The 25,442-nt window shown below is 40.2% G+C and overlaps 1 protein-coding gene across 2 annotated transcripts in view; it reads left to right on the top strand.

Moving 5' to 3' along the window:
- The window catches only part of LOC120574685 (protein shisa-9), a 109,315-nt gene that overhangs the window by 73,624 nt on the left and 10,249 nt on the right, over positions 1-25,442 (top strand). For both annotated transcript variants that reach the window (XM_039825035.1, XM_039825036.1), the window contains one exon: positions 23,932-24,048. In XM_039825035.1, the coding sequence (XP_039680969.1) occupies positions 23,932-24,048 (117 nt within the window). The remainder of the gene's footprint in view (positions 1-23,931; positions 24,049-25,442) is intronic.

Consider the following 25,442-nt stretch of genomic DNA (forward strand, 5'->3'; position numbering starts at 1 on the left):
GTCTTCTGTGAAAAGGCTTTTTCTATATCTCTTCTTTATATACAGACATATTGTGAACCTACAATTTTAGTTGACTTTAGCTTGTAAAAAAGTTGTTAATATTACAAAAAAATATATCATTTCTTTCACAGTGGTAATTTGGATTTTTAATCGGCTTGGGCCCCAAACTGCTGCCGTGGTTCGGGTTCGGGTTGAGCTTGGGTTGGTCTATATCAACAACGTTTCATTTCCAGGATTGTTCAGGTGCTTCCGGAAATTCTGCTGGATGTCCCTCATAACAGCCGGATGTCTGTCACCTTCTGCTTTCTTTGTGTTGGCATTTTAATCTCCGGTCAATTAATGAGGACTATGGCTAACTGCTCCTCATTACATTACATGTCATTTAGCTGACGCTTTTATCCAAAGCGACTTACAATTGTTACATATCAGAGGTCACACACCTCTGGAGCAACTAGGGGTTAAGTGTCTTGCTCAGGGACACATTGGTTGATGTATCACAGTGGGAATCGAACCCAGGTCTTCCACACCAAAGGCATGTGACATATCCACTGCACCATCACCACCCCTCCTCAGATCTCTGCAGGGTAAATCCAGCCAGCTAGCTCGACTATCTGTCCAATCTGAGTTTTCTGTTGCACAACTAAAAGTTTTCTGTTGCACGACTAAAACAAACTTTGAATGTACACGTTCAACCAAAACAAGTTCCTTCCCGAGGCTATTTTGCAGCGGCACCGTGGCTCCGTCCGGCTCTTAGTGCCACCCAGGACTGTTGTGATTGGTTTAAAGACATGCCAATAAACCAGAGCACGTTTATCTCCCACCCTGGAATGCTGTGTGGACTAGCCAGACCCTCCTCCGCAGCGCTGTGGAGGAAGGTCTGGCAATGCCAGACTAGGCTTGGACAGAAACTATGCAGCTTCATGTCTGGTCGGGCCTGATTTTTTGGGCCTGATCATAGTTCTAATGTCATGATCATCATATTAAAACAGGACCACTGACTCACTAGAGCTCAAATAAATCCAACATTTTTACACTATTTGTAAATTTGGAACAATGGTCAGCCATCTGGGGGGGCAGTATGTTAGTCCATATTTCCATTAATGCTATGTCTATACGCTTTGTATGAGGAGCCAAGTCAATCCATCATCTTCTGTATCCCAAACCCCAACCCAACAAGGTAACATACTGCACAAAGCCTCGCCAGTTCTCAACCTGAGCAGAGGTCTTATCAGTGAGAGTAATTGAAAACACCTGTGTGGGTGTTCCGAACCTAGTCTCTTTAAAGAATATGGGAGTCATTCATAAAAGTGAGAACAAACCATCTCAGCAGTCTGGATTATTTTTAGTCTGGTGGCCCTCATTTCACACTACCTAAGGGATGACAGCGCGTGAAGAGAGGGGACGTGTAATTATTTGGAGGTGGCTAGACCCTTACATCCTCCCTTTCTCTCTTTGTCTCTGTCTCCTACCCGTCTTTCTCCAAGGGGGACAGGCAGAGGATCCAGCTGCCAGAGTATGACAGATTCCACAAATCACTGCCTTGGGGTAACAGAAAGTGGGGTAGAGGGAGGCTGAGAAACTGATGAGCAACAGAGAGGCGTATGGACATATTGCTCACTAATAGGGGAGGGTAATTTAAAAAAAGATGAAACATAGAACATGATTGGGAGCATATCAGAGCAGTTGGAATAATAGTTATGCATGAAGTGTTTTTTTAACTTTCTAAAGTGATTAAAAGTTGATTTTGGAAACATGCGTACAACATTAAAAAAGAGGGCAGATTGCTTCTCTGTGAGAAGACACCGCTGCTGGATGGAGTGATGTAGTATTCTGCTACTTTCTCACTCTCATGTCATCCGTTTCTCTTTCGAAGCCATCTGCTCCCCCTGTTTCTCTTCATGAGGCACTTCTCTCTCTCTCTCTCTCTCTTTATCTCTCTGTCTCCATCATCCCATCACACCTCTATCCCAGGAAGTATCACTGTCTCTCTCTCGCTCTCTCTCTCGCTCTCTCTCTCTCTCTCTCTCCTCTCTTTGCCCCTTTCCATCATTTCCTCCCACCACTTCCTCCATCCTTTCCTCCCTTTGTTCCTCCCCCTCTGCAGGGTATATAGCAGCATATTAGCAGTCTGTGCAGGATATGCCAACACCCCTCACCCACCCCCAACTCTACAATCCAACCCCCTCCCAGGTGGCCTTTGCAGCACTGACCCAGTCCACCATGTTAATCTGGAATCAGTCAGAACATACCGCGATGGAAGCACCAATAGGAAGGTTGGGAGGGGGGTGAGGTTGGGGGTTGTTTGGATTGGAGGTGATTTGAAGGTCAAATGCAGGCATGCTCGTGCACACACACACACACACGCTCACACACATACATACACACACCCACACACACACACACACACACGCTCACACACACGCTCACACACACACACGCTCACACATACACATGCTCACACACACACACACTCACACACAGCGTCTGTCTGAGAGTCTGCGGAACATCAATCACTGTTAGACATGGTGGGTGGGCACACTAGCAAGAGATTCACGCTTTAGGAAACACGGAGAGGAGCTGGCTCCTGATCCGACAAGACAAAGGGACAGCAGGAAGGACTGGCTCGGTGTGCGTGCATGTGCGTGTGTGTGTGTGTGTATGACCATACATAAGTATGTGGGATCTAGTACACGTGCGTGTTTGTACGCAGTCCTCACAGGCAGGCCATGTGACCGAGGTGTTTGTGTGTGTTTCTGCTAAAGAATGTGGCAGAGAAGTGAAACCAGCTGCATTGAAAGGAGCTCATTGAAGTGCACAGAATCTCTCCCAACAGTAGCGTTCTGCATTCTGTTTTTTTTTCTGTTGTGAGGTGTTGGTTTCAAAATATTGTAATATTATTCATAAGATGTTCTTATTTTACATTCGTCTTCTGTTTGCACTTCCTTACTTCTAAATTTCCCCCTTAATCACACAAAGATCCTCAGGACAGTTATTATGAACCTAGATAGACTGACTAATTGATTGACTGACTGACTGACTGACTGATTGATTGATTGATTCATTCATTCATTCATTCATTTTTTATTGTCCTTTTCCAAGGAAATTTGTTTCCACAAATTTGGTGGACAATATTTATATTTCAAATTCCCATGAAATGAAGATTCAAAATAAAGCAAATCCAACACGTTACATTTTAGGGAAATGTTTACAACTTTTTTTTTTTTTTTAAATGTATTTTATTTAGTGAAGCAGCACTGATTGGTGAAGACAGAACTTAATACTTTGGGTGACAAGACAGGATTAACACGTCGGGCAAAAAGTATCAGGCTCCAAGTGGGCAGAATGAATTGATTGACTGATATTAACATCATTAATATTAGTCTGATTCTTCACTTGCTTTTGTCAGCTTTTTGTTTATTTAACGGCTGCACTTTGGGTTCAAATGTACCTTTTAGATAACAGAGATAACAGACAGAAAAAGCCGCTTCTGTGTGCCATTATTCGCCCTTAGTTCAATCAATCCATGTCACAATCTACTGATAACATCTTTGAAAACCATTTGTTTGAGCTTAAAGCATTAGATATTGCAGAATTACATCAATCCATCTTTGGGTGTTTGAGTAGCTGAATCGCATCATGGTCTGAAACATGCACTTCCAAGGGTAAAGAGGAGGAGGGGAGGAGGAGGAGGAGGAGGGGAGGAGGGGAGGAGGAGGGGAGGAGGGAGGGAGTGGCTGAGAACGATGACGTTGAGGTTGTGCGCTAGAGTTTGTAGTTCCGTAATGGCGGCGGAGAAAGATGCGAGGCGACCATTCCCGGTTTTTTTGTGCAATAAAAAAAAAAAAAAAAAAAGTAACGCCCCCCACCAACAAAAAAAAAAAAAACCCCAAAAAAAAAAAAAAACTGCTGAGTTGTGTTGGTGGCCATGATGTCGTGGCCCTCCTCCCCACGGGGTTCAGGAAAAGTTAAATTTCCCAGCTTGCTCCGTTAGTGGTGAAGGAGTTAGCTAAGGCAAGCGAGCGATGCTAAGCCAACATCATGACCAAACGTCAGCGATTGGTTATGGCAGATCCAGAGTGGCTCTGGGCAGATCCAATCATTTAAAACTTCAACAGAGTACCCGCCTTCAAGGAAGTTAACACTTGTCAACGGAGAGTGGCCAGACTCTCTGTACAAATGAAATGTACCAGAGTCTGGTAGGACCAGGCTAGGTAAATACAGGGTTGACATGCACAAGAGATGCAGGATAAATGCTGGCTCTACCTGCCTCTGTGGAGGATTTAAAAGGCTATTCACATGATTTAGCACTACACAAAGAGATGAAAATGCGCCTTTTCTTTTGTTACCTACATGGGTGTAATTCTAAGAGGCTGTATGAGATTCTGTCTCCGCCATAGGTTTGCAGTTAATATTCTTGATCAGTCGCCCCTTGCCAAGTGCTGTAATGGGAGCCGGTGAGTGAAGGGCACCGCTTGCTGGCTGCTGGGTTTTTATGGTGCTGCGTGAAGTCAGTGAACTGAGCGATTCCACCACCAATGCCGCTGCCTTGAGAATATGGATGAGATCATTCCCACACATGCACACACAGGCAGTACACATAAAAAGACTCAACCACGCAAACAAGAGGGCTCAGGCGCACCTGTATCCTGTAGAAATGTGTACATACTTTCTCAGAGAGGAAAGAGTTTTGTATCTACACTAGGGATGCACAATTAGTCGCAATTTTGTCAAAATTGCACTATGGACGAGTGCAATGTCCAAATCGCAGGGGGGTATTATAGTGCTGCAGAGACAAAAATCACATCTTTTTTTTTCTTTTTCTTTTTTTTTTTTTCAATGAAAATGAGAACAATGATACAATAATGATCAATCCCTCCAATATCGTGAATCATATCGCAATCGCAACATCACTCAAAATAATCCCAATTAGATATTTTCCTTGTATCGTGCAGCACTAATCTACACATGGAAATGCATACACACAAACACACACACACACGGGAATTAACATGATAAGGGATGTGCCTCTGTGGTTAGATACAGTAGCGAAGCCCATCACCTCTACAATCACATTACAGGCCTTCCACCATTAGTCAGGGAGCACTGGCACAGCACAGAGCTCAGCTGAGGGGAGACAGCGACATCAAGCATGGAAATACACTCTCAAATATGCTCACACATCTGTGTATTATATATTTAAATATATATATATATATATATAAATACGTTCAGCTGCAAACTGGGACTTTCTTATGACTACAAAACACACACATGCAAAAGTGTAGGACCGGTGCATGAGAAATAAAGGTAGTTGCACTTTCTACAGGGTTACATGTTAGCTGTAGGGAATGGACTTTCAGTTTAGGGCTGAAGCTGACTTTTATTTTCATTATTAATCTCTCCATTTTTTTATTTTTTTTTACAATTATTTCACTAATGGTTTGGTTAGAAAGGCAATTACACAATCCAAAGATATTCAATTTACAATAGAAAACGAAAACAGTGGGTATAGCAAATACAAATCCCGCTGACAAGTAGAAGAGCGTATAAACCTACACACAACCGCACATACACACATTATTGTTTATCACTGTCATCAACCATTATACATCAAATTACACCACAACTTGGGCCCACTTCAGAGGTCAAAACTATTAAAGTGTCACTGAGGCAGCTCTTGTGTAATGATAGGCTTGTAGTATGTACAACATCCCCACACACACACACACACTCACATAAATACACTCTTTTCTCTCCTGAAAAAAAAAGTTGTCAGCTATTTTTCTTTTCTTTTTTTATTTCTTCTTTATTCTCTCTCTCTCTCTCTCTCTCTCTCTCTCTCTCTATCTCTCTCTCTCTCTCTCTCTCTCTCTCTCTCTCTCTCCCTCACTCTGGTCTGTGTCCTAACTTTTTCCAGTACACTTCTTAAGACACTTCATCATATCTCTTACTTTCTGTGCGTTCTCTCTCTTCTCCATTTCTTGCACCCTCCCTCTCTTCCGTATCTCTCCTCTTTTCATCCTTTATTGCATTCCTTTGGCTGCATCAAAGGTCTATTCAGTAATATTTCATAGAGAAACTAATATGCATACCTCGTGCCCTTTCTTCCTGTCTGAATGCATACATAAATAATTAACTTCATGCTTGATGCCCTCCTTTCACACACCATGGTAATGATTGGAAGGTGAGAGTGTGTGTCCATATGTCATATAGTGTGTGTGTGTGTGTGTGTGTGTTCTCACTGACCTTCATATTTTCTGTTTCTCCCTGCTGAACAAAGTCTCAGTATAGTGACAACACTGCTTTTTTATTATTCTCACCTACTTTATATTTCATTTTTCATCAAGCGCACGGTCACATCTCATATTAACAATATTGCTTCATTCTAATGGAACGGGTTCAGCAATTTTTATGTTTATATATATTTTATGAGCTGTCCAAGAGATGTGTATATTATCTCTTGGACAGCTCATAAAACACTGATAAATACATGGCCAGAAACATGTAAGAAATTAGGTTTAATGGACAATAAGTATCAATTAAATTTTTTTCCTCAACTCTTTTATGGGTACAATATTAGTCCCTGGCCACAACTTGAATGGGTTTATGGATGAGGGGGAATAGGCTTTAAATATCTCATGCCAGGCCTGACATTGTTCATGTTTTATTCTTCCGTACAAAAGATCAAAGAACAATAAATACTAAAGACGTGTCTTTTTTTAGACACATAAAGCGAAGAATCCAATCTGGCCCTTTTTTAACAACCATGACAAATCACTAGTATAATTATTTGTATTTCTGGACATGAGATCACAGGTAGAAAAACATTCATGTGTGTTTTATGGGAAATGGAAGCAGATACAGTTTACTGATCAGTGCTAATATAATATTGATGTTTCCAGATGTCCTGGTTAGGCAACAGGATAGACGTAAGGGATTTAAATCAACTAAAACCCAACTTAACTGAATTTAACTTGACTTTAGAGTGTATTTGTATATTTTAATCCCATAGAAAAAGACATCAAAACAACAATACACTTGGCGCCCTATTTTAACAATCTAAGCGCACGGCGTGAAGCACCTGGCGCAGGTGCGTTTAGGGCGTGTACGAATCGACTTTTGCTAGTTTGACGGTGGAAAAAAGGGTCTGTGCACCGGGCGCATGGTTCATAAGGGTTGTACTTAGTGTCTTCGTTAATTCATAGGTGTGTTTTGGGCGTAACATGCAATAAACCAATCAGAGTGTCCTCTCCCATTCCCTTTAAAAACCAGGCGCGTTTGGACCTTGGCGCATTACTATTATGATGGAGGATTTGCACCGTAATGTTTTTATTTGTAATCTTTTGCATGTTTGTGTGCTGCTGCGCTTCCCTGTGTGTGTGTGTGTGTAACACACATAGTGTGCGTGCGCTGGTAATAAGATTAGGCTCATTTTACTAATGCACTGTTAAAATAACAATGAAATGCTGCATTATTGACTTTAGATCCAGGTTTTTGTTGGTCAATGGCGCGATCACTTCCCGCTGCTTCAAGATAGCAATACGCCAAGAATACACCTGAACACACCTCCCTGTAAGACCAGAACACAGATGGGCGCATGTGCATTTGCTTTTTAAACGGCGTGGGCGCTGGACGGTCTTAAAATAGCAAAGACACTTGCGTCGGGCTTTGCGCCGCGCTGCGCGGGGTGCGAGATAGGGCCCTAGATCTGCATGCTGGGGTTCAGTCACCTGGACAATGAGGCAACGGCTAAATATGACCTACACAGATGGTTTTATTGCGTAAAATAAAAAAAAAATAAAAAAGTAAGTATACTATATAGAGTTTAAGTATATATTTTGTGGAGGTACAGGAGGGCAGACTAAAACACCCTCAAACAAGTTGGTGTAAAAGGGTTAAGTCTCTACTGAGGAGCAGTGTTGGTCATCTTACTTTAAAAAAGTAATTAGTTACAGTTACAAATTACTTCTCCCAAAAAGTAATTGAGTTAGTAACTCAGTTATTGTAAAAGTAATTAGTTACTCGGCAAAGTAACTGTGACGTTATTTTTTATGTTTTATAACGCTATTACGTTCTATAACATCTTTAACGTCAAAGATGTTTATATTAACTCATTAAATAAAAACACTATATACAGTAGGCTATTTTAGAACATTTGGTATTTATTTTAACTCAATAGATTGCAGCCTGCCATATGATATGCATAGAAATAAAAACATATAAAAAATAAATATTGAAAATAAAATTCAAGTGCAAAATTAAGCAGGAACAAGTGTCGTGTTAGCATGTGTTGATGTGAGGTGCTTCATAAGATTTGAGTTGCTTGAGGCAGACGTGGATGAAGTCTTTTTTCCTGGGCATAGCGTGCATGTTACATAAACATTCTTGCCTTTAATTTCAATGAGCGAGAAGTAGTGCCGGTACTTCCAGTTCGAGAACGCTACCTTTGAAATTCCCTGGCTCGTCGCCACTGTCCCTGTCTTGTGTTTAGTGGTAGTCAGAGCGTGCAATGAGACGGCGTGAGCTGGGCATCCGCCCACCCAGCCAATCATCATCGCATTTGCAACGGTGTCATCATCCCCCGCTCTGTCCCGGCAGCTGATGTGTAGCCAAAGCCTGACACCTCGCGCTTCATTCAACCAAATTGTAGTAACGCGCCACTTTACGTTCTCAGTAACGATAACGTCATTGCAACGAAAAGTAATGAATTAGATTACTCCGTTACTGAAAAAATAACGCCGTTAGTAACGCCGTTATACTTAAACGCTGTTACTCCCAACACTGCTGAGGAGTAAATAATTATAATAATTTGAAGAAAAAAAAAGTTAAAGAAAGAAACAGGTTTTATTAACACTTCTGAACTTAAAAAATATAGAATACTGTAGAATAGACTTTAATTGTCATTGTTCAGCCTCTAAAACAATACTCACTTTCATATACACACTCACACAATAAATAAAATAAGAAAAATATAAAAAAGATTATCACTCAGTCCCATTGCATAGAATCCCTATCTAGAAAGTGCAACCATGCTGACTCGGGGGTGGGGGGCATGATTGTTCAGTTCTGTGATGGCCCTGGGAATATAACTGTTCTGTAGCCTGGAGGTGCATGCTCTAAAAGCCCGATACCGCCTGCTAGATGGAAGCAGGGAGAAGAGATGGTTTGAGGGGTTTGTCTCATCCTGCAGAATATTGTGCGCTCGGCTAGGCAGCAGATCTTAAAGATGTCGTCCAGTGGGGAAGTCCAATGATTTTATCAGCTGATCTTATAATTCGATTGAGGGATTTCCTGTCCTTCCCTGTGCAGTTGGCATACCATGCAGTCATACAGTATGTACATGGCGGTTGAGATCATGATCCCCAACAGCTTAAAACAGGAGACCTTTTCCACTTCCTCACCATTCATGATGAGGGGTCGGGGGTCCTCCTTACACCTTCTGAAGTCAACTATGATCTCCTTTGTTTTTTTGACATTAAGGGTCAGATTGTTGTCTTTGCACCATCCTGTCAACTTCATCTCTGTAGGCATTCTCGTCGCTGTTTCGCAGATTTCTCCCACCACAGTTATGTCATCTACGAATTTTATCATTGTATTCGAGGAGTGGGTGGAGATGCAGTCATACGTGTAGATGGAATAGAGCTGCGGGCTCAATACGCAGCCTTGCGGTGCTCCAGTGCTGAGGGACAGGCTCGAGGATTGGTGTGGGCCCAGTCTCACTGTCTGTGGGCGATCTGTCAGGAAATCCTTAATCCACATACAACAGGCTAAAACCATGTAAAACCAGGGCTATGATGCTGTAAGATTATATGGTGAGATTTCTTTGGTGCGAGTTAACAGTCATGCTGTGCGGCAGTAATGCAGAAATCATGTAATGATAGCAATGTTTCTGAAAGGTAAATCCATGCTGAAAGAATGTCTTGTGTGACTTTAAATGCTTTGGCCCTCTTGTAGGAAGGCTTTGAGTTGAGTTTCAGAGATTTGTGGGTGTAAAGTGAAGCCCCAGGTGCTGCTTGACCTCTGTAATGAAAGGACATGTTTAACACTCAAATTTGCTAAATAATTCACTAGTTCTCTAAGCACAGGAGGAAACAGTGTACCTGTATGCCGTGAGAAACACATATGCACTTACACAAACAAAAACACACCAACACAGATCTACCAGATTTGTTGTTATTAATTCATTAGTTCTGCAGGTAGAGCAAATAGGTAGCCTACAAGACTGACTATCTCTACCCTTCACAGAGATTTAAAAAGATATGTCTGTAACTACCTTTAAGGAAATTAAATGGTAAAAAATAAAAAATGAATGACTAGGCATGACTGGATGTTTGGTCTTGAAGATTTTTCAATACATTCCAAAGATGTTTCATCACTTCTACTGAGAGTTGTGCACATTTTAATCTGTGTTCACGCAGTCCACGTTTCGAGCCAACTGCGTGGCGGAATTGCATACAAAGACGATGCAAAGACGCAAATAGTGGGGACTTTGCGTGTTCGCCATTTGCGCCCGGTCAATCCAAACTCTATTTAAAAAGACAGGTATTTTAAAAGCTGTTTCCTTATTGTCTTGCGGACAGACCTGACAAAGCATGAATCCAGACTTTTTACAAAACGGCATCATGAGGTTATTTTGGTATATTTTTGATCCACTTATTGCAATTAAATCACAACTAAAGCTGTACCTCAAGCAGCGCTGATCGCTGCAACTGAATGTAATTTTGGTCCCAAATGTAGCTGTTATAAATAACCAGGCTAAACAAGGTCATACATGTAATTTATCGCTGTCACAAATGTCATTTGAAGGCGCAGGAGAATGATAAAGGTTTCTGATTGTTTCATCTGTCGTCAATTAACCAAGAGATACAAATTACTTTCATTTGACCTCTGTTGCACACAAAACTGAGATCAAGAGTCTGAAGCAATTGATGTGAAATGTTTTCATGAAAGATTAATTCAGGCAAATTAGCTTAATGTATGAGACCCGAATTGAGTACTGTTGCATAACGAGTATTTCTTCACCTCGCCAAATGCTGCAGCTGTTAGAGGGAGCTGAAGATGATAATGCATTTGATAATGCAAATTGGAACAGGTCACAAGATTGCTGAAAGATACAGACATACGGAAAGAGAAACAATAACGCACACAGAAACGTGTCTGTGGGTTAGCGAGTGAGTTTTAGATGACTGTGCAGTACAATTACCTCTTTTGAATAATTGAATCCTCAGAAGTTAAGAAGCGGTGGCCAGGGGTTTGCTTTGTTGTTCCTTGAAGAACAATTAGAGAGAGAGAGAGAGAGAAATAGAGGGAGGGAGAGGGAGAATGAGTCATGGTGACTTTGAGGGGAGCCAGTGGGACTTCAGACGCCTGTCAGAGTTAAAGAAGCTCTTTGTAGATAATGAAAAATAAATAATGGAATAAAGAGATTCACACTGTTTGCTTCACTGTTACATAACACACACATGCAAGCACAAAAGAATGCATACACCCTCATGCACGCATATGCCGACAAGTACTAATTATCACACATACAGACACACATTATGAATACAGCTACAGAGAGTCTGTGTGTGTGTGTGTGTGTGTGTGTGTGTGTGTGTGTGTGTGTGTGTGTGTGTGTGTGTGTGTGTGTGTGTGTGTGTGTGTGTGTGTGTGTGTCAAACAACTTCATTTTCTCCTGTATCTGCCCGTTGCTGCACTTTTTTTTAAAGTTATGCCTGACAGGTTAACCAGCCAAGCCAGACTGGATATATGAAATTTAGAGGATTTAGTGCGCTGTAAAGAAAGGGGAAAAAGACAGAAGCAAGAAAATGGAGAGCTATGGGAGGGAATAAAGGATGCAGAAAAAGACCATGAAATCAGATTAGGATCATATAGAGGGTAGATTACAATGGAATAACAGCTTCTCTCCATGTTTTATGTCGCTACCGTCAAAACTGTCCAGTAAAGTCAAAGGAATTATGGGTTAGATGTAGTGTGGTATTGAGGCTTATGGTTCTGTCCGTGGTGCTGAAAACAGATGCTCTACATTTTGGGAAAGATGAAATCCAAGAGCGACATTCTCAGCTCTTGTCCGTCCTCTTTGTCTCTGTTGTATCTTTCTCCCATCTGTTCATCTCTCACTCCCTCTCCCCTGTCATTCCCCTTCATCAGCTTTTACTCCTATTTTTCATCCCATTTTTGTGACATATCATTAACAACTTTTACATGGACTACAGTCATCTTTTGAACTTATCTAACTTTATTCCTTCTTGCACAGTAATACATTTAGTTAAAGCTGCGCTAATCAATATGTTTATATTAACAATGGATCAAATGACAGACAACTGTATTCAGAGCCCGACTGATAAAGGATTTTTAAGGCCGATATCAATACAAATATTTGGTGATTTAAAAATCGATATACACTACTAGTCAAAAGTTTTAGAACACCCCAATTTTTCCAGGTTTTTATTGAAATTCATGCAGTTCAATGTCTTATTGTACTCTGAAATTAAAGAATAGAACAAATGAACAATTTAAGTTAAAAAAGAAATCATGGAATCAATTTATAAACCAAAATGTATTCTACATTTTTGACTCATGAAAGTAGCCCCCTTTGGCAGATATAACAGCTGAACACACTCGTGGCATTCTTTCTACAATGGAAATCAAATATTCTTCAGAAAGTTCTTCCCAACTCTGTTGCAGAAGTTCCCATACATGTGTGGCACTTGCAGGTTGCTTTGCTTTCACTTTTCTGTCCAGTTCATCCCAAACCAGCTCAATGGGGTTTAAGTATGGTGACTGTGCTGGCCACTCCATGTTTTTAAGCTTACCATCTTGTTCTTTTTTGCTAAGGTAGTTCTGGCATAGTTGGACTTATGTTTTGGGTAATTATCTTGCTGTAGGATGAACCCCTGACCAACTAGGCGCATTCCAGAGGGTACTGCATGGCGCTGCAAAATGCTGTGGTAGCCGTTTTGGTTCAGTGTGCCTTTCACTCTGTACAAATCACCGACCCTGGATCCAGCAAAACAGCCCCAGACCATCACGCTCCCTCCTCCATGTTTGACAGTTGATGTCACACACTGAGGAACCATCCTTTCGCCTACTTGACGGCGTACAAAAATCCTGGGTGTTTGGGGGTGATAAAACGCAAAAAATTTTTTTTTTTTTTTTCTTTTAAAAAAAAAAAAATAAAAAAAAAAAAAAAAATTTTTTTTTTAGTAATGTCTTTCTTGCTGTAACTCGACCTATCAAACCTGCAGCTCGAAGTCTTCTCTTTCCAGTTGAAACTGAGACTTGCTTATTACGACCACTATTAAGCTGTGCTTGAAGCTGTTGTCCTGTGAGCCGCCTATCACGCAAGCTGTTGACTCTCACAAACTTGTCTTCTGATTCTGTTGTGGCTTTGGGTCTGCCAGACCTCTTCCTGTCAGAGTTTCCCCCAGTTTCTAAGTGCCTTTTGATGGTGAAGAATACTGTACTCACTGACACCTTGACTTTCTTTGCAATTTCTCGGTAGGAAAGACCAACATTCTTAAGTGGTATGATGGTCTGTCTCTCTTCCATTGTTAATTGCCTTTTTCCCGCCATTTTTATAGCAACACACTACTTTCTGCAGTACAATACTGTTCAAATAATGCTCACGAGGGTACGGTACCACAGTGTGTTCCAACAATACTTTGGAATACTTTAGGAACACCTGTGGGAATTGGTAGCACCAACTTTCAAGGCTTGATCAACCTCCATTGCTGCAGAACAGCTTTACGTTGTTTACCCATTTCTTGTTCCCTGAAAAAGGCCTTTTTGTAAAATTCTGAAATGTACATTATTTTTCAGTTTTGGGTAACCTTACTTTTTCTTTAACCTCAGGCAGTTCACCACTTACCTTTGTACCATTTCAAGCTATTCATTGGACTTGAACTGCTAAAATTTCAATAAAATACTAAACAAATTGGGGTGTTCTAAAACTTTTGACCGGTAGTGTATATTTAAAAGAAAATCCAGAAACACATAACAAAATATAAACAGATTTCCCTAACATTTGTTAGTTATTTGTAGTTATTTATGAGTCCTCACTAAAATAATATGATAATGCAGTTTAAAAATAAACTTGTTTGTTTTATTATCACAACAGAACAGAGGAACATCAAAATATATTAAAGTTCTGATAAATAAAAGAGACCGGGGTTCGTGTCCCATGTGAAACCATAACATAACATAGTCTCGCTTTGCCAGACTGTCCACACACTGCGGAGCGGAGGAGGGTCTGGCTACTCCACATAGCATTCCGGGATGGAAGAAAACGTGCTCTGGTTCAATGGCATTTCTTTAAACCAATCACAATCGTCTTGGGCGGCGCTAAGCGCCGCACAGAGCCGCTGTAAAATAGTCATGTGAGAGAAAATGCAGATTGGACAGATAGTCTAGCTAGCTGTCTGGATGCAGTTAACCATAGTGCTCATAAATCCACCGGAGTTTAAAATGACAATACAAAGAAAGCGGAAGGAAATGGAAAATACATGCATCCGGCGGAATTTCCTGCGGCACCAGGGGCAATCCCGGAAGTGGAACGTCAAGGATATAGCCTAAATATAACATAACTCACTTTATGAAATCAACCAAGTTTTACGGACCTTATTCAGTGACACAATGATGTCTGTAAAGTCACGTTACGTTCTTGTTTTAGTAGTTTTACGTGACTTATATTAAGTCAGTCCCTGTGTGTTTCTGTGTGTGTAGGTGTATAGTGGGCCACTGAATTACGTAAAGTGCTGACCAGACAGACGGTCAAAGTTCAATGCATCCAATGTGTGGGCTGAAGGCAGAAAATAATGGTGTTATCCTGGGATGAGCCCTTGTTTACCCTGCAAATGGAGTGTGTGAGAGGGAAGAAGAAGGGAGGGATGACAGAGAGACTACCTCATTGGAATCAGTGTACTGAAATGACTCCACTTACTCCATTTAACACACACAGACGAGCGAGACTAAAGAAAGGAAGTAGGCGAGAAGCATGGAATAAGTGGGCAGGCAATGTGTGCAACATCTCCTAGTCATTTCATCACTCTCTTTATGTGCCAGTTGTCAATGCAAAGTTAAAAATTCAAGCAGTTTTGCCACTTGCCAAGACAGCCAACAAGGCACATTTAATTACATCACTGCATGTTACTGTAAATGTAATCCAGAAACAATAAAACTCCGGTGTCTTCAGTGATTTCTGTGAAATGCAGTGAACGCACACCACAGATTCAAAAACAACACTTTTCATGCTCACCTGCACGTCTATCCACTATGATAAAAGTTGAGGTAGAGGATTTAAAAAATTAAATGTGGATGGGTGCTCCCCACACATTGCTTCATTGTCAAGACAACAGATGGCCTGCAGTTACAGGAAGAAGCAGGCGAGTGAGTGAGAAAGGAAGGAGGATGGAGAGAGGGGAAGAGGAAAAGACAGTTACATGAGCAGGAAGAGGCATATGACAGGACATGTAACAGAGAAAAACTAGGTGATACAGAGAGAGAGAGATAAAAAAGACACATGAAGAGACAACAGGAGGAAGGAAGGGAGAGGACAAGAACAGAGCTCAGCTAAGTAGCATCTGCTCATACTCTATGGATGTGTTGTGTGCGTGATTTAGAGGGACCACAGCACGATATACCACACAACACTTCAAACAAATGTTTGCGTGTATTTTTTTTCTAGCACACTGAGAAAGAATTTAATGAGGGAGGCCCATATGTCACACACGTGCCACTCACTCAAAGCGTTAACATGCAAAGTTACCTAACATGTTTCTGGTTAAGGTTTCATTTTCTTTACATTTTGTAGCATCTTAATAATAAAATAGTGACAAATAAAATTATTACATATTAAAAAACTCCGCAAAAAAGCAATTACAAGAAACTGTCACAAGACTGAACCCCCTACTATAAAACAATGGTTAGAAATTATAGAAGCGATTTTCACTATGGAAACAAATACTTACCAGTTAAGAGTGAGGGAATAGATGATTTATGGCAGTGGAAATAGTTTATGACCTGAACTGTTGTATGAATTTCAAGATAATGGATTTGTACTTATTTGATGGCGGACACCTGTAGCCATGACTCTTTTGTTATTGTTTTCTTTAGTATGACTGTTGCTATTTCCTTTTATATCTATGATTGTAAGGAGCCACGATTAAACAAAATATGTTTAGTTATATGTAAAAAAATCAAATAAAGATTATATATATATATATATATACAGTACAGGCCAAAAGTTTGGACACACCTTCTCATTCAATGTGTTTCTTTATTTTCATGACTATTTACATTGTAGATTCTCACTGAAGGCATCAAAACTATGAATGAACGCATATGGAATTATGTACTTAACAAAAAAGTGTGAAATAACTGAAAACATGTCTTATATTTTAGATTCTTCAAAGTAGCCACCCTTTGCTTTTTTTGATAACTCTGCAAACCCTTGGTGTTCTCTCAATGAGCTTCATGAGGTAGTCACCTGAAATGGTTTTCACTTCACAGTTGTGCTTTGTCAGGGTTAATTAGTGGAATTTTTTTCCCTTATTAATAAAAAACTTTTGGCCTGTACTGTATATATATATATATATATATATATATATATATATATATATATATATATATATATATATATATATATATATATAATATATATATTATAAAATCCCAAGAACATAGTAAGCTGTATTACTATTGATGTCAGTGCCTTCATCAGTTTTGTGAAATAGTCACACGCTGACTTAAGTTGCTAGGCTGGCAGAGAAATGGAAATGTGTATTTGACGCAGTTAAAGCTTCTAAAGCATTGTGCTGTAGATTGATGCTGCCCATAGCCCAACATAACAGACATCCTTTTCCAAAATACTATGTGTTAACCCTGGAAAGTGGAATTATTTAAGGTGTGCAATCATGCACCCATCTGCTGTGAGCAAGTTGTTCAGGAATAGCATGTCATGTACATGTTGAGCTACCGGAGAAAACGACATTATTTAAAGTGGCGCTATGCACTTTTCGCTTTTTGTTCGCAGGTTTCTCTATAAAGCGCCTCCTACAGCTTTCGGAATAGATATTTGGCAGCTCCTATGTTTACTCGTGTCTGACTCCTCTCTCTGTCAGTCTGCCGTTTCCTCTTCCTCTGTTCCTCCGACAATGCTTTCCTAGCTTTCTGCTTCTTTTTTGCCGGCTCAGTCATGACGATAGTGTGAAAAACTCCATCGCTACATTGTTAGCCGGTTCCTGAATGGGCGTATGTGTGCAGTGCCGTGAAGTAATTTGTTACATCGAGAGACCTGTTATCACGCGGTACTTCCTGACGCTGAGACCAGCGGCTCGCCGTCCGAAAGTTGCAAGGGTGGATTTTCCGCTCACAGGCGCTAGGGGGGGGGAGCGAGACGACCACCATTCAACCCGAAAAAAGTCATATAACCATTCCAATGACTCCGAAGCTGTTCAGTTAAGGTAAGTTAAGCTAAAAAAGCTGCATAGTTCCCCTTTAAAGGAATAGGAATAGTTTATAATAGAGAAGATCAATATCACTCTTATGACTGAACGCTAAATATGAACTTATGAATCTTTAATCTTATCAATAAATGAAATATTAATAAATATTTCAGCACATAACTCCCTGTAAAATCAGAAATTGTAATTTTTTACACTTACAGTTTTTTGTACTAAATAAACAAACAAGATATATCTTTAGATTTGTTACATAATCATATAGAAAATGTGCTATCCTTAGTACAATCAAAAGACAATTTTCCAACATGTTTTATGAAGTCAAGTTCTTATTCATGGCGTCCTCTGACCTGTCCTGCCCCCCCCCCTTTTCTCATACACTTGAAATGCAATGATGTGACATATACGCAACTTGGCTGTTCATCTAGTATGCCCTACAGGTCCAGAAGTGCACACATTTTAGCCTGCATGGCTAGCAGGACTCAAACTCCCTCCCTGCTAGTTTTGTGCACAATGCATTAAATAACACGGGAGTCTCCTCTCTTTCTCCCCATGTCACTCTCTCTTCTTTGCATCTATTTTCCTCTCTTCTTCTTTCCGTCCATTTCGCTCTCTCTGTGTGTGTGACAGTACTCATGTCAGAGTAAGGATAGCTGAAGCTCTTACAGCAGCCTGCCTCTTTGATGTTGAGCCCTGCTGAATTAGGCCATCACCCAGCGGTGCTCTGCTGCTGCCTGCCTACACACACACACACACACACACACACACACACACACACACACACACACACACACACACACACACACACACACACACACACACAGTATGCTTGCGAGCACACACATGCAAACAAAAACAAATGCATGCTGGTAGGAAAGCATGCACATGCAAAACAAAGTATACATGCTGCTGCTCACACAGAAGTAGTGGACGTACAAGCAGCGCAGGTCCCACAATACCTTCAATAATATGCACTAAAACATTCCCTATTCTCACAAACGTGTGAATTAATTCCATATACTGTAAGTCCTCATTTCCTTCTCTGCTTCTCTTTAATAAACATAAATTTGAATTCTTATGAGTGCTTCTCCTCTGAGGCCTCCATACTATAGTACATCAAAGAAAGTGCACACACACACACACACACACACACACACATACACGCAGAGAAAATGTAGGACATTCAGAGGGAATTTATTCAAGAATACAAACTACAGAGAAGAATATAGTCCCTTTCGATCTGCTCTCTCTCTCTCTCTTTCTTGCTCTTACAATATGATCGCATAAATAGTAGCAAAGTGACTTAAGTGGGATCCCTCCTGAATTACACATAAAAACAGGCTGGTGACCTGACATCTCATAAAATCATCATGATATCTTCAAATGAAAATATATACTATACAGAAATTCAATTCAGTTGCAAAAAGATGACACTTTGGTATCCCATGTTCAGTTCCCAAATCATGTGCAGAAAAATATTTGACAGCCTTGAGTGATGTTTTCATGTTCATTCCCCCAACATTAAAGTTGAAGTTATCGATATTTTCATAGTAACAATGCATTATTTCTTGTGGTGTCGCTTGTAGGGACAACCTTACCGATAAATAAGCTCATTATTTACATTTTCAGGCCCACTACTTAACTGTTTTGGTTCACTACCACTTAGTAGTGTCATTAGTGTCGTTTCTGGCAGCAGCAGGCAGCAGACAGACACAGTTAGAAACTAGCTGGTAAACACATAACAAAGCATTCAGCAGCTTCAGAGCCAGATATTTGCCTGAGGAGCTGGTGGAGAACAAAAACGGAGCTAAAAGAAGATAATTGGAATTATATTCATTAAGTGGAAAAAAACATGACTCCAAATGAATGCCACTGTTTGCAAACACCTTAGTCATATCAACTTAATAAGTAAAATACTATATATATATATATATGATAGGTTCGATAGTTCAGCAGGCAGGTGTTCAAAGGTATTTCATCTATTCTAAGGTTTAGTAAGTAGTATTAGTTTTGAGGTAACATTGTCCCACATAAATAACTAGACTGGAATGTGTGAATCTATTAGAAGTATCTTCCATATAAGGATTAGTTTGAAGGTAACACGGTCCCACAGAAATAGATAGATTGGAATGTGTAAGTTCCAGAGAGTATATAGACGGACTTCCTCTGAGGTTTGAAGAAACACTATGGGTACATGCATCTTGTGTGTGTACAAATGGTTGTCTCCCTCGTTCAATATTGAATAAAGCTGCATTTAATCTAAATCATCAGACTCGTCATTGATTCTTCATCAAGTCTTCATCATCATTTCCAGATATCAGCACGCTATCAATATATATGTTGTTTGCTGCTAATTTTGCTACACCCAAGTTGCCAAAAATCAATTAATGCAGATTTAGTTAAAAAGCAAAGTTTTTGTTTCCAAAACTGAACCATAACATTAACCCTAAAGACATTATATTTCCCTAATTTTAATAAGATTAATTAGTCAGAGTGTTGCTTATTAATAAGTAACACTCCTCAAGTGACAGTTATGTATAATGGTATTTCTGTGTGATATTTGTTGTGTTTTGTGTGTGAGAGGAATAATGTTTTGTGTTAGAACAATGAGTGGATTCTTCTTTTCCAGACCTAATGGGCACACCAGTTTTTTTTACTGAACTCTTATACCCTTTTGTATCTTTAATGGAGAAATGGCCTTTTCACTTTTCACTCTTAGTCATGTTCATATCACTTTTAAAACTTTTAAAATAGAGGAACTGGGAAACTGTTTGAGACATTCAGCAGTTTCCATCTGTACAAAACTAACAAATGACCCACACCAGCTCTTCCATAGCCACTTCTCCTTATCCCACCCCATGCCATATTAGCATGTCATTTAGTAGCATGCCTCTCTCTCTCTCTCTCTCTCTCTCTCTCTCTCTCTCTCTCTCTCTCTCTCTCTCTCTCTCTCTCTCTCTCTCTCGTGGTCAGGAACAGCCCTGTGGTCAAACTGGAGACCGGCCAGGGATCTTTCCATCAATTAGTTGATTTGTTTTCCCCGTCTATCGCTGCCTTCAACTCTCTCTCTATCTTTCTGTTCCTCACTCCATCGCTCTCCATCTCTCTCCATCTCTCTCTCTCTCTCTCTCTCTCTCTCTCTCTCTCTCTCTCTGTCCGTCTCATTATTTCCACAGTTGTTGGCTCACTAGAAGAACGCTTGAGATGAATGTAGGACACTTAAAGAGCAAACACTATTGTTTCAAATGTTGTTATTAAGTCATCACTCAAAATATCCCAAAAAACTACTTTATAAGGCTTAAATGGTGTATTGTTTTCGTTTGTTTATTTGATTGATGGTGATGCACCTATAAAGGGGCTGTCCTTGACATTAAGCACATTAATATAGCAGTAAACAAATATTTGCTATGTAAAGATATAGCGGATTAATGGCATCCTGAGCAGAGAATAAAGCCACATTTCCTCTGTGTGTTTTAATCAGAGCTTCTCTGTTCTTTGTTTTAGTAGCCAGTCTGGGCACCTGCATGTATCGGTAAGTGCATGTGACCGTGCAAAAATGTAGGTATTTCAATGGAGACCGGTGTGTGAGAGCTGTGTGGAGACAATCCCTCCACACAGTGAGGGAGATTTTTTTTTTAAGTATTTTGAGTACAGCCCCTCCAGCGGTTCACATAAGACAATAACAACCCACCTTTTATACACACACATATGCAGCAACACACGCATAAAATTACAACACACAGTTGTGCCTCCCTGCATTTGGCACCACACACAGCGTGTCATCACTGCATATCAATTACATGGGGAAGTGAAGATCTATTTCTAATTCAATCACTCAGTGCTGGTGTTGCATCCCTTGCTCTCTGGGTTTCTCCCCTGCCACTCTCTCCGCCTCGCTGTCCTATTTCCCCGTTGCTTCATTCCCACTGATGCGCCTCAGTCATCATGGGGTTGGTGGACGCGGGTGTCAAGTTTGTGTCTGTGTGTGTGTGTGTGTGTGTGTGTGTGTGCTTCTATCCCTGTGAGAATCAGTTGAAGTTTTAGACTTGGACTGTAGCCATTTTTGTAGCCACAGTTGGCCAATATTCACTCTCCTCTTATCTCTGTTTTGGTCTCCACCAACTCCTGATAAAAACAATGGGCTACTTTAGCTACTAAATAATCCACTATGTTCATCAGCTAGTTGCCAACTTTGTCTGTCTGTTGTATGGTGCCCAGCAGGTGTCATACAGTGGGGGTTTTAGAGCATTTTGCTGCTAGAAACAAGGTTGATGAGAGCAGTGAGACTGAAAATTAAAGTTTTAAAACCAAAACAATGAGCTGAAAGGCAGCAAAAAAGCTCCTTAGCTGACGTGAACTTCAAAGCCGGGTGATAATTATCTGTGGATTCATCACTGCAATCAACACCTTTCACATTACACATTGTAATTTAAAACATTTTTAACATAAAATATGGATTAGTGCAGCTTTAAGCTCCATTTGTAAAAACAAACAGCACCCTCCTTCTTGCATGGAGAGTTTAATCTAATCTACCTGTAAAACTGGAGCTGGGTGTTATCGCAGTGCAGGTCACATCATTGCTGAAAGCAAACAACTTTTTACACCCAGCTTCCTCAGTATCGCTCATCAAATTGTCAATACATTACAAGAGTCATATACAAACACAAGGGGTTTGCATGATCAATAGCAGAATTACCAGGATATTAACAGATGATCAAATCCAGAGCCATAGTGCAGCAAAGCATACAAATAATGGCATAAATCATTTGGATAACTCGACATTCAGCTTTGCCACAAAAAATAAATCAGTCAGAGACGCTTATGTCGAGGAATTGACCACTTACAGCATATGGTTCCATGTCTTTGATGTAAAAAGGCTCTGCTTTAAAGGAAGCTCTCAAAGAATCTGAGCAATGGGGATTCTGCTAAGTGAACAAATTCCCCTTAATAAACATAAATAAGAATTAAATCAATCACATAAAAATATATAACACTAATATTAAGGATGAGTCAATTTAAGTCATGATGGACTACCTCACACTTCTTGTTTTGTGCAACAATGTAATAGTGCAAAGTTTTTACAAAATCAAACTCTGAGACTCAAAGAATGTCAGGAGACATATGTGCATATGTGTTTACATTATAGGTTTATAAATGTGTGTATTAAGTCTCTGTCCTGGGCAATCTACACATATAAAGGCTTTATAAATATATTTTAGGCAGTAACATTGTGTATGTAATAGGGCAATTAATCGAAAATGTATCGACATTGAAATTCTGAAGCTGTTATCGACGTATTTTTCCCATGACGATAATTTCGTTAATTTATTTCTGTTGATAGTCCTACTTTCTACCGCGTGTGCAGGGTCCGAAATTTACACTCGCCAGCCAAATGCGGGGGCGGGCCGACACGCTCACACACAAACACTGGCGCATACACCAGACACCAGCCACTACCTTCTGTTTGCTGATTAGCAGGCTAATTAATTAGCTAGTAAGTGGCAATTTTTGGCAGCCAGCCTTCCAAAAGAAAGCACAATGAAATTAAATGTTGAGATGAGTCTCAGTTCACCCGTCCTGGAGGCTCTGACACACTTTCCGCACTCCGTGTCCGCGGATAGCTGTAGGCTTGTACCGGTGTTGCTGTTCTCTGTGCATTGTCGGACACATGCAGCCACTTTACTGAAACTGCTTGCTGGACTGACACAGTCTCCAGCGCCTCCACCTGCAGGTTGTCAGCTGTGTGTCTGCCTGGTGTACTCTCGGACGGCCGGGTTAACTCACCGGTCCTCATCAATGTAGTTTCATGTGTCACGTGGCTCTCCACAAGCAGAAACAAGAGGAGCTTAAAACGCAACTTGCTGCTTCAAAGTCAGAACTAACAAGTTAATTAGCAGTTAGGAAATAGATTGTATAGCCTATTTAAATTTTTATCATGCAAAATACATTGTTTTTTTTTTGATTTTTTACAAAGAAATAAAAAAAACACAGTGTCCGTCCTCGAATCACAAAAAATTTGAATTATCGTTTATTTATTGTTTTCGAGGTAAAATGTGCAATTAATCGTGATTTTGATTTTAGGTCATATCATGCAGCCCTAGTACTGTATGTAATGAGGGCTGATGGAAAAGCAAATGGTTATCCAGCCTCAGCTAATCATTACATCCATTCTCCCAAAAAGAGTTTAAGTAGCTTTGTACGTCACATTCGGGATACTGTGTGTATAAAACACTGCGTTTAAAGAAAAAAAGAATGAGTCTGAATGTCATCTTAAGTCGGAATCAGTCCTAAAAGGCCATGATGTACCAGAGTTAATTGTGTGATATTGGTACTCCCTCTTGAGAATATCCTCACAACACTAGTTGATGGAAACATACGGTATACTCATTTGTATTTCCTTTGGCTGACACTTCAGAAATGTATTTTTGTTATGTGCACATCATTTAAATAGAAACATTCTCTCTCGCAGATCATAACCATTTGAACAACGCAGCCTTGTCTCCCCTGGGTCCAGCCATGGCCTTGTCTCACCCTCACAACAACCTGGGAATAGGCTTCAACAAGTACACCTCGCTCAAGGCCGTGGGTGAGTAGGATTACACACACACACACACACACACACACACACACACACACACACACACACACACACACACACACACACACACACACACACACACGGACTAAATGGAGACAGACCCCTTCACAGCCACGTCTATTCACGTTTGCATAGCACTTACTACATAACAAGATGGAAACAGAGCACAGGCTTAATGTACAGAGGTCAGTGATGATGAAAAATACAAAATATTCCCCATTTTAATACACACACTGAGTGGGAAAGTGGTTAAGGGAGAGCAAGCACTAATTAGGATAAGGATTTTATTTATGAGTCTGACTCTCATCCAACTATGCTGACTCATGACTCATGTTTGAGTGCTGTTCTCCACATTATACTCACAGCAGCCAAATATTATGACTGTGTTAGGCCACTCAAGACAACTCCACACCCTGATTTCAATAATCTCAATTTGTTTGGTCCATATGTTAGTGGGATCCCATAATTAAAAACATTAAATTCAATTAAGCCACCACCATGATGCGTAAACCTGCAACACAAAACTGACCGTTACAGGCACAAACTAGAGTGATGTATAGCATAAATGCCATTACCAAAGCTGTCCTCTGTGAAATGAATAGCACAAGGCTCATCATAAAGCTGTCACTGTTGATCAGGGAATTAGCAGCTAGATGTGGATTTAAAACACAACAGCTGCATCTAAACCAATGGACTACATAAACCAATAGACTTCAATCAACAAAATGTACTGTGTGACATGTATGTTTATACATGACAATATGTAGGTATATTTTTTAATGCAGTTTACTTCTAACTGAGTCAATACTCTATGCTGGTTTATAATGCTTTACGGAACTGGGGAAGTCTTGTATTGAACAAAGCAGACATTAGGATCATTGTTGCCTTACAACCAAGGAAAAAAACACAGTTGTTGTTTGTTATAGACGAGTTAGTCATCTGCCTATACTGTGAGGCTGACAGTTATTGACAGCTTGCCTTTCTGTTAATAGTAGCTGTGAATCAGCTGTAGAAAAAAATAGATATGATGATGGCTTAAATTCACTGCTGATGATAACATACTGTAACTTGTGCAGGACTGGTAACTCAACTGGTTCACAATTTAATAGAGAGGATAGTGTTCTGTCCGAATATTTGGACAAATTGTATTTTGATGCTTTGGCAACATTGTTATTGAAACTTCTTGCCAATTAAGCCCTCTTTGAATTTGAATTCTGAAGCACACACACAGCATTAGTTAGGCATTAGTGGGTGTTGAGTGACAGTAGTCTGGACAGCAGCTGTTTCAACCCTTAAGCTTGCCCTCTGGCCTCTCTCTCTCTCTCTCTCTCTCTCTCTCTCTCTCTCTCAGAAACACACTCACACTCACTAAGAGCATGCAT

Source organism: Perca fluviatilis, chromosome 15, assembly GCF_010015445.1.
Source record: "Perca fluviatilis chromosome 15, GENO_Pfluv_1.0, whole genome shotgun sequence".
Classification (NCBI taxonomy): Eukaryota; Metazoa; Chordata; class Actinopteri; order Perciformes; family Percidae; genus Perca; species Perca fluviatilis.